Source organism: Benincasa hispida, chromosome 11 (genome assembly GCF_009727055.1).
Source record: "Benincasa hispida cultivar B227 chromosome 11, ASM972705v1, whole genome shotgun sequence".
NCBI lineage: Eukaryota > Viridiplantae > Streptophyta > Magnoliopsida > Cucurbitales > Cucurbitaceae > Benincasa > Benincasa hispida.
The window spans coordinates 60401557-60412876 of record NC_052359.1 but is presented as its reverse complement, the minus strand read 5'-3'; the positions used below and the strand labels follow the sequence as shown (position 1 = coordinate 60412876).

The 11320-nt window shown below is 32.8% G+C and overlaps 1 protein-coding gene across 1 annotated transcript; it reads left to right on the top strand.

Annotated features, from left to right (window-relative positions):
• Positions 1 to 10729: 10729 nt before the first annotated feature.
• Positions 10730 to 11110, top strand: LOC120090792 (uncharacterized mitochondrial protein AtMg00240-like). The gene has a single exon (XM_039048500.1). It carries the CDS (start codon positions 10730 to 10732, stop codon positions 11108 to 11110), a length of 381 nt encoding a protein of 126 aa, XP_038904428.1.
• Positions 11111 to 11320: the final 210 nt, after the last annotated feature.

Sequence of the window (11320 nt, the reverse complement as noted above, 5' to 3'; positions counted from 1 at the left end):
TGACATTTTTTTGTTCGTGATTTTTTTTACGATCTGAAGTTTTTTCACGTTAGTTATTAGTGGGAGGTTTTTCCCAATAGAGAGTATCAAACAAGTATGAGTATTTATTTGTTTTTTTCCTTTCAAACACTCATAAGAAAGTACCACGATTGAAATCAACCAAAGTTAACAATATAGGGTCCATAACGAACCAAAATTAGAAGTATAAGGATCAAAGTAATATTTAAATTTAAATAAAGCAAGGATTTAACAAGTTAGTGAACTTTTGTTATAGTATTTAATCAGTCGTTGAAGTTTAAAAAATTATATGCTCCTAACTTTTAGTTTTGTTTTTAATAGACTTCTATCATATTCTAACATCTTAAAATTCTACGGTCATATTAATTGCAAAATTGAGACTTAATAACATATTGGAGGCATAAAATTAAAAATTTAAACACTCTTTAAAGTTAAATTGATAACTCAAACCTAGTGATAAATTACAAGTTTGGCAACAATCCTAGTATAGTTCAATTGATGACAACATATGTCATCAACTAAGAGATTAAATGTTCCAATCGTTTGTTTATTGTGTATGTGACGCTTACAAAATATAGTATATGTCATATACAGGTTAGATGAAAAATTGTCAAAGTAAACATAATTTAACTAGTATAATATGTGAAAAAGAATTAGAGTATTAGATATTCTTTTTGTAGTTGGATTAGATCAACACATAACTTCAAGTTCAGAGACTGAAGGCACGTTTAGGAGTCATGCTGAAAAGGTTAAAATCACTTTTAACAGTTTCAAAGTCGCTTCAAAATATGGTTTAAATCGTTTAAAATCAATCTTTATGATATAAACATTGCATTTAAAAATGTAATTTGAATATTAAATTAACTTTAAGTAATCAAAGACCGTTTGAAATCCTTTTGAACAAACAAACATGTCTTTAGGAGTGTTTGGGGGTTGGATTGAGTTAGGTTGAATGACTTTTTAGATTTATCCCAATTGTAACCTGAATAATCTTTATTAAAAAAATAAATCCAACAAACCCATTGTGTTGGTTCGGGTTAATTAGGTTATTTATTTAAATTTTTATTATGAAAATAAGTAAAATATTAATACATAAAAATTCGATTTAATTATTCTCATATATTGAATTAAGATTAACAACTCAAATTGAGTGTAGCTCAATTGGCATCCGAATGTGCTCTAACCACGAGGTCTGTGGTTTGAATCATCATACCTTTATTGTACTAAAAAAAACACTCCATTTTAGTTGATAGATTTTTTGAACAACCTACGTGTACTAAACTTGGAAATTTATATAATTCTATTGAGAATATTTTTAAATTACTATTAAAAAAAATGTAATCAATCACTAGAAAATGAAGGGGACATTGTTCCAAAAGAAAGAAAACGAAGGGGACATTTAACTAAAAATGAAAAAACGAAAAAGAAAAGAAAAGGAAAAGAAATAAAAGGAATAAGACAAATAATGAGGCTACCCCATTGCCTTGTTTGGCAAAACACGAGCCACTCGTGTTTCACTCTTACGTCTCCGTTCGTTTTGGCCGTTGTTTGTTAGCTATCCGCCGCTGCCGATCACCGGTGCCGCGCCCCGCACGTAAATTGTCGTTTCAGGAAAAAGTAAAAACAAAACAAATATTAATTCACATGTGGGAGTTGTTTTGACACGTGTCTCCCAATGCAGGGGTGTGGAAAAAAAGTTGGCCGTTGGGCCCACCCCACCCCAAAATCAAATGTGCACCACCAAAAAACAAGTTGGGAAGTACATAAATCTCAGCCGTTGGATCTCGTGGTCACCGTAATGTCCAGCGTGTAAATCCAATCATTATTTTCTTCTCTACTAAAATGACCCGGCAATTCGAATAGTACAGATATCAAATCCAAATTATAAAAATTGTTAGATTAATTTCAGTTTTAGTTTGAATTTTTTATATTTTTCAGATTAGATTGGATTAGAGTTACATTTTTTAAAATTCGGGTTGGCCTATTATACATATATATGTATTAACTTATAAATATGGTAACTCATATATTATTTTTCATGATGTTTGTATGGAATTTGTAATAGACGTCTTGGATTTTGATATTTAACTTTTAAAGAGCCGTTTGAGGGCCCAACATGAGATGATATATCCCCACATCTTATATCATTTCAGTGTTTTGAGACTCATTATCTTGTCTCACCGATTTTAATTGTTTGTGGGTCCATTTTTGGAACGTGTTTCATATCTCACCGTCATTTTCCTTTCGTGTATAGTATATCATCTCAATGTTTGAATATACTCGATCAGAACTCCCCACATCTTATATCATCTCAATGCCCCAAACAACTCCTAAGTTTTATGAAATTTTAGTTATTAGTATATGTTATACACAAATTTAAGAATTTTAAGTTCATAAAAATGTAATAAAAAATAAAACAAAATAAATAAATAACCCGACAACCCAACCCAAATTTTAAGTATTGGGTTGGGTTAGAAGCTCTATTCCGATAATTCGGATAGCAAATCAACCAACCCAAATTTTCAAGTTGGTCAAAGAAAATCTCTCCAACCCAACCTAATCCAATTCGTATACACCTTACTCCCTACTTTTAAACTCCCAACACAAATACTGTTTTTGGGACATTAAACATGTCAAAAAGGTTGTATTAGTTAAATTTCTGTTTGGTTATATGTAATAAAATTTCCACTTCTGTTTATTATTTTTTTACGAATTAAATCGACAAAATAAATAAATTATCGTTATTTTTTCATCAAAACTGAAATTGATTAGTTTTTCAAGGAAACGAATTAAACAAAAGCGTGGATATCATAATTTTATAATTAATTAACTAGAACATAACTTCCAAAGATAAAAATAAACATTTACAAAAATACATAGGTATTAATATAAAATCTAGAGACAGTATAAAAGCTTGACTCAAAATTCAATGACAAAATATATGTTTTAAGACACGATAATTGAAAGAAGATTATACTTAAAACTTGTTGGTAAAAATATAACATTTTAAAATTTATAGACCAAATAAAACTATGCTTAAAACTCATAGATTTGAATATGTGTTCCTTCCCGAGGTGTTTAACATGCTATCGAGTTTTTAGTATAATTTAATATATCATCGTGGTATTAATATTAGTTTATTTTTTTAGTACAACAAACATGGTGTATGGAGATGTGAATCTTCAGCTGCATAATGAGTATGTGTCAATTACTGCTAAGTCATACCCATATTTACAATATATTGAATTATTATAGTTAACTCTACTTATGTGTCACACTAGGGTATTGGTTGAGAGATAAATGTTAGGTTGATTTTTAATGCATTTATTATGTAATGACAAAATCAATCTAATTACTTAAAAATACCTAGCAATACTCTTATGTTTTAAATTTTGTGTGTAGTAAATTATTGAAGTTAAAAAAATATTGTGTGCCTTTTCAAAATTACAATGTTGTCTATAATAGATCTTCGAGACGTCCAATTGTTTGTTAACATTAACAAATCTATTAAATCAAACACAAGTATGAACGTTATTTATACCATAACACTAACATTTCATTTTTTATAGTACAAAAAGCTCATTAAGACAAGATTTAGTAGAAAATATATTAATGGTCCTTAGATTTTGAGTATAATTTCCATTTTATCCATAAGTTTCACAATGTTACATTCTACGATTTAAATTTTGAGTTTAATTTCTATTTGGTCTATATGTCTTAAAATGTTACATTTTTATCCTTGAATTTTGAATTAATTTCTATTTGATTCCTACCTTTCACGATTTACACATTTAACCTTGATATTTTTTTGAATACACATATTCAATCTCTAGTGTTAACGTTGATTAGTTAATTTTATTTTTTTTAAAATGTAATTAATTTTCCGAATAATTTTTCATTACCATTAAGTCTAATTTTAAAATTTCATGTCATAAAATTTAAACTCAAGTTAAAGTGTAAAATAATAATATTTAAGGGTCAAATAAAAATTAAACTAGAAAATAAATGATAAGAATGTAACATTGTGAACATTTTGAAAATCTAGTAGAGTAGGAACATAACTAAAAGAAACGATTTTAGTTAAAATAATATTAGAAATTCTCTTTTCCCATAACGACAGAAGTACGAGAACGAGGAGGACAGAGACGAGGAGGTGGAGTCATCGGGGACTCGTGGTCCAGAATGACTTGCTCGTTGCTATCCCAAATCTCTATGGGGCCCACTTAGTGTCCCGATTCCCGATTTATTCGGCCACCTAAAATGTCCAACATCGCCAAAACATCGGCGACATTTGTCCCCCCTCCTCTAGCTTCTCAATTTTCAACGGAGATATAAAACAAATTTGTTTTCTTAATTTATTAAAACTATTCCCATTTATTTCGGTAATAAAGGCAAAATATATGATTTGTTAGGAAGATCATTTCCATACTATCTTTTTTAAAAATAAATAAATAAATAAATAATTTTAGTTATTAAACTTTGAATAATATTCTATTTTGATCCATAAATTTTTAAAAATATTTGTATTAGAACCTGAGCATTGCCTATCGTTTTTTTGGTCCATCAACTTTTAAAACTATTTGTGTTTGGTCAATTGACTTTTAAAAAGTACTTATTTTGGTCAAAGTTATATTAAGATTTTGTTAACTATCGTGGTGACTTATATTCAAGTTAATTACGCTAAAAAATATAGAGTTCCAATTTTGAATAAGGGAGCAAAGCGGAAGAATTTAAATAATATTTTTAATTCAAAATTTTGGTTGTTCATTATTTTGGCGTGTTGGTTGTTGACATTTTACTTCATCTTCATTCTACTTAATATACCAAGAGCCTAATCATAAAAAAAGCACAAGTTTCCTCATATTTTGTTTGAATAGTTAACATAATTTTAATAGTATGGACTAAAATAATTTTTTTAAAAAAATTAGAGAATAAAACAAATGCTTTTAAAAATTTAGGGACTAAAATAAAAAATATTCAAAGTTCAATAATTAAAATAGAATTTAAACCTTCCCTTTTCATCCTTTATCTATAAGTCAAATTTTGGAATTTTTTGTTAAATAAAATATAGAAATACTTTATTGCTAAGTTATGCAATAAGTGGAAGTATATAAATTTGAACTTTTGTAGGTATCAATTTATTGCTAAGTTATGTTCATTTTATAGGTCAAATACTTTATTTTTTGAACAAATACTAAATACACGGTTTGATTTTTGCAATTTACACATTTTTTTTAAATGGCTAAACTTTAATTTTTAAGGTCCCATTAGGTAAATTTTGTTTTTTTTTTTTTAAACACTACTTCCACCATAAATTTATTCATTTGTTATCTAATTTTTACCAATAATTTTAAAAACCAAACTAAAATTTGAGAACTAAAAAAAATAGCTTTCAAAAATTTGTTTTTATTTTAAAATTTGATTAAGAGTTCAATCACCGAATTTAAGAAAGATGCAAATCATTATAAAAAACATAGATGAAAAATATTTAATTTTAAAAAATAAAAACAAAAAACCAAATGGTTTCTAAACGGGATGTAGGTTAAATTAAAATTTAGTATGCAATTTAGATTTTGTGTTATTGTATTAGGTTTACTATGTTATATTCATATACGTTAACAAATTGTTTTTGAAATTATTTCTTATTATGTAATCCAAACAGTAAAATCTTTTAACATTTCTTGTTTTGATGTATTAGATTTAATTTAGATTTGTTTATATTCTATAGATTTAAATCACACGCTAATTTTTTTCATAATATTTTGGAAGTTTGTCGTATATTCTTTTGCTCACCTTACTATGTGATTAGACTTCACATTAATTATGAAGGAAACCTTCTGAAATTTATCTCAATGTATAGAAAATCTAATTTAAACAATCATTTTATTCTTAAAAGGGATAATTACACTAAAAAAAAAAGTCCGATAAATGTATTGTTTCAGGTGATAAATTCATTTCATTTTCGTTAAAATTAATATTTTCTCTAACATCATGTATTATAAATTGTATGGTCTTATAAAATACAACTATGCAATAGTTTAAATATAAAATAAAATCATATATTAATTACTTACTATAAGTATTTTTTATCGTATACAAATATAAATAAAACTTTAACACTTTTAAAGTTAAGATTCACGTTTTAAAATCTACCGGTAAATCTATTTATAAACATTGGAAATATGAAATAAAAATTTTTTAATCTCTTGTTTTTTATTTTATTTTTTAAATTTTTTGATGACTTACCAAATACAAACATTAGTTTATAAATTTTCATGATTATGTCTAAGAAATGTTTGAACTTAAACATGTTTATTAGGTCTACAAAATTTCGATATCATATCTATTAAGTATATAAATCTAAGGATGTTTAATGAGTTTTCTTTAAAAGTTGTATTTGACAAATTTAAATATTTATAAACCCATATTTGGTATATAATTGAGACATGATATTTCAATCATATGAATTAATCAATATTGAGGACAAAGATGGAAATGTCCACGTCAGTAAGACAGATGGAGCAATCAGCCTACCTGGAATGACAGTCAGCAGATGAATTGGCCAACTAATTTTGTTATGTGAATAGATTAATTTACTTACTGCTGTTTGACATATTTACACTATTATCCATGTCTTCAATTTATTATTTTACCCTATTGATTCTAGGGTTTGTGTATTAAATAAGAGGTCAGTCGAATAGCCACTACACAGATGAATTAATATTGATAATAAAACAACCGTTGGACCAAAGGTCCATTCATCTTCTTCTTCTGCATTCTTTGTGCTACTACCTTCATTGTGTCCTTTTGTTTTCCTTTAAGTTTTTCCAAACGTTAACTTGGTATCAGAGCCAATATTATGGCCAACACCAATTCCAATATAAGCTTCTCCTTGAACCCTTCGAATACCGTCTTCAGCAGCCCACCATTAAATCAACTCCTTAACCAAATCACCCCTATCAAGCTCGACCGGAGAAATTTCTTGCTATGAAAGAATCTGGCTCTACCAATCTTAAGGAGTTACCGACTTGAAGGCCATTTCATTGACCAAAAACCATGTCCCCCAATGTATCTTCAACCTGCAAGTGGAGATGCAAACGTCTCAGGTGTTGCGTTGTTTGGCGAAGCTGCTGTCGGAGTCTCCACATCTGATGGATGCTCAAGTGGAAGTGTAGGAGGTTCGAGCTCGACCTTGGTCACTGAGGTCAATCCCCAATTTGAAGTCTGGATGGCAGTCGATCAGCTACTACTTGGGTGGCTATATGATTCCATGACCCCTGAAGTTGAGATTCAAGTCATGGGATGTGAGAGTGCTAGAATGTTGTGGGATAGCATCAACAAACTCTTCGCTGTCCAATCGCGTGCAGAAGAAGATTATCTCAGTCAAGTTTTTCAATCCACTCGGAAAGGAAATTTAAAAATGGAGGAATATCTAAGAATTATGAAAAGAAATTCTAATAACCTTGAATAAGCGGGTAGTCCCGTTTCTACGAAAGCTTTGGTGTCACAGGTTCTCCTTGGATTAAATGATGAATACAATGCAGTAGTAGCCACCATTCAAAGCAAAACAGATGTATCATGGCTAGATATGCAATCAAAATTGCTTCTGTTTGAGAAAAGGTTGGATCATCGAGCTGTGCACAAAGTGACAACTGGTTTTAACCACAATGCCTCTGTTAATGTGACCAACACAAGAGGTTCTCCTTTTAACTCAACTCCAATACCTCAAGGAAACAACAACAATAATACTGGGGGAAATCAGAGAGGTAATGAAGGCAACAGAGGTCGAGGCAGGGGAAGAGGAAATAAACCAACCTGCCAAGTGTGCGGTCGAGTCGGTCACACGACCTATTATTGCTACAGGCGCTACAATAAAGAACTTGCACCATCAAACTTCTCACAAAACAGGGGAGGTCATGTGAAACAGCAGCAAAACAAGGTGTCCCCTCAACAAAATCAATCTGCTCTTGTGACTTCCCATGCTCCTCAACCTGTCTCTTATACACATCTAGATGTGTATAAGAGACAGGAACTTGCACCATCAAACTTCTCACAAAACAGGGGAGGTCATGTGAAACAGCAGCAAAACAAGGTGTCCCCTCAACAAAATCAATCTGCTCTTGTGACTTCCCATGCTCCTCAACCATACATGGCAGGTCCTGAAATTCTTACTGATCCAAGCTGGTATGCAGATAGTGGTGCATCAACCCATGCAATAGCCGACTACACTAACCTGGGGAACTCGAATGAATATGGAGGCAAGGAATCAGTTATAGTTGCAAGTGGTGACAGTTTTAAGATCTCTCATATAGGTGATACATCTCTTGGGAATTAACATATTAAGTTGAACTTGAAAGATGTGTTATGTGTACCTAACATTACCAAGAATCTTGTGAGTGTGTCCAAACTTACTAAGGATAACAATATACTTATTGAGTTTCACAATGGTTTCTGTCTCATTAAGGACAAGGACATGGGGCTAGTCATGCTGAAGGGGCAACTTAGAGATGGTCTGTACCAACTTGAGGATGTTAAAGTTTGTTCGAGAGGAAGTTCCACTGAAGAGTCTGGTCGGAAGCATACAATGCACATAAATAATCATCTGTCTGTTTTAAATTTGTCTAAGTTGAGTCAGTCCCCTAGGATGAGAATGTCCAAAAATGTATGGCACAAATGGCTTGGTCATCCTGCCTTGAGAACTTTAGAGCTTGTCATTAAACAATGTAATCTTCCTACTACTATTAATGATAAAGTTCAATTTTGTGACTACTGTCAATATGGAAAATCTTATGCAATTGCATTTCCAAACTCTAAATCAAGATCCAATGCCATATTTGATTTAGTTCACACTGACTTATTGGGGCTTGCACCTATCTTATCTTCTGAAGGATATCGTTATTATGCTATATTCGTAGATGATTATAGTAGGTACACTTGGATTTATCCTCTGCGGTTAAAAAGTGACACTGTGGCAGCCTATCAACACTTCACCAACATGATTAGACAACAATATAATAGAGTTGTCAAAGTACTTCAATCAGACAATGGGGGTTAGTTTGTCAAAGTGCATCAGTTATGTGGAAAAGAGAGTACTCTCTTAAAATTCTCTGCCCGTATACATCGACACAAAATGGCAGGGCTGAGAGAAAACATAGGGATATTGTTGAAAAAGGGCTGACTATGCTGGCTCAAGCTTTCATTCCTCTTACTTATTGGTGGGAAGCTTTTGCATACGCTACCTACCTCATAAATGGTATGCCAAATTCGGTTCTACAAGGTAAGTCTCCCGTTGAGGTATTGACTGGTACACGATAAGTGTTTGAATATTTGAAAGTGTTTGGGTGTGCTTGTTTTCCTTGTTTAAGATCGTATAACAGTCATAAATCGATCTATCACACGGACAAGTATGTTTACCTTGGGCCTAGTTTTCAGCATAAAGGGTATAAATACCTTAACATGTCTGGGAGAATCTTTGTATCTAGAAATGTGATTTTTAATGAAGATGACTTTCCCTTTCAGTATCATTTTACAAGTACAACAGGAACATCAACACAACCGACTGCTCCTGTCTTATTGCCTGCTGCCCCTGTGCCTTGGCTACCTACTACCCCTGCTTTATCGCCTACTGTCCCTGCTCCATCGCCTATTGCCTCTATCTCCCTTCACCCATATACCAGTGTCCCTGCATCAGTATACACTCCACCCCCCTCCAATATATCGACCTCTGTCCCAGCCACAAACATTTTCTTACCAGCCATCCCTACAACCATACCTTTGCCTCCCAACCAGCCGACTGATCAAACTTCACCATCTACACTCCACTGTCCCCTGCTATATCTGATACAACCAGTCTATCCCTGCCTTCTACAGCTGACCCCGCACTCGATACTAATCCACCAGCTCCAGATAACAAGAATGAAGGCTATAATTTTCAAACTTCGAATACTGAGTACTCAATCAAAGAAGGATTGGTCCATTGTCGAGCCTACACGGGTAAAGTATGCGGCCCTAATGAAAAATGGTATGTGGAGTCTTGTTCCCTATTCTCCATCTTTAAATGTTGTAGGTGCCAAGTGGGTCTTCAAAATAAAGAGACATCCTGATGGCATGATCCAACGCTACAAGGCACGGTTGGTAGTTAAAGGGTTCCATCAGACTCCATGTGTGGATTTCTTTGAAATGTTTAGTCCAGTCGTTAAAGCTTCAACCATTCATGTAGTGCTTACTCTTGCCGTTGCTTATGGATGGAAATGAGACACCTTGACTTCAACAACGCCTTTCTAAATGGCAAGTTACAAGAGGATGTATACATGAGCCAACCACTCGGGTATGTTGACCCTCAATATCCTCAACATGTATGCAAACTGAATAGGGCCATTTATGGTCTCAAACAAACCTCTAGGGCTTAGAACAACACTCTTAAAGAAGAGCTTTTGTCTTGGGGCTTCCAGAACGCAAGGTCAGATACTTCCCTCTTTATTTTCAGACAAGGACCAACTGTCTTATTATTGTTAGTGTATGTGGATGATGTGATTCTTACTGGAAATGATACTGCTCTCATACACGACTGGTCACTCTGCTAGATAGTCGATTTGCTCTTAAGGACCTCGGTCCTCTTCACTATTTCCTTGGTGTACAAATTAAGTATTTAGAACAAGGGATCCTACTTAGCCAAGAAAAATATATGGAAGACCTTTTACACAAGCTAAGCATGTCGGATCTCAAGGCTGCTCCTTTACCAAGCATAATGAATAAACAGTTGTCTCTTAACAGCGACACTCCTCTTACCGATCCCTTATTGTATCGTAGTACCATCGGGGCCCTTCAATATCTCACAAACACTCGACCGGACATCACATTCATGGTAAACCAACTTAGTCAGTTTCTGAAATGTTTTACCGATACTCATTGGGCTGCTGTAAAACGACTCATTCGCTATCTTAGCGGCACCAAGCATTATGGCTTCTGTATTCAACCAAACTCTGATCTGTCCATTTCAGCATTTTCTAATGTTGACTGGGCAGCAAATGTAGATGACCGAAAATCCATCGCTGCTTATTGTGTTTTTATTGGTGGCACACTTGTATCTTAGTCGTCTAAAAAATAGTCAGTTGTGGCCCGTTCTAGCACTAAATCGGAGTACATGGCACTTGCTCATGCTTCGGCAGAGATAATATGGATTCAACAACTCCTTGGGGAGATTAGAATTCCTCAACGTAGCAAACCAATATTGTGGTGTGATAACTTGAGTGGTTGAACTACCACCTCGTTTGAGGGGGGATATTGAGGACAAAGATGGAAA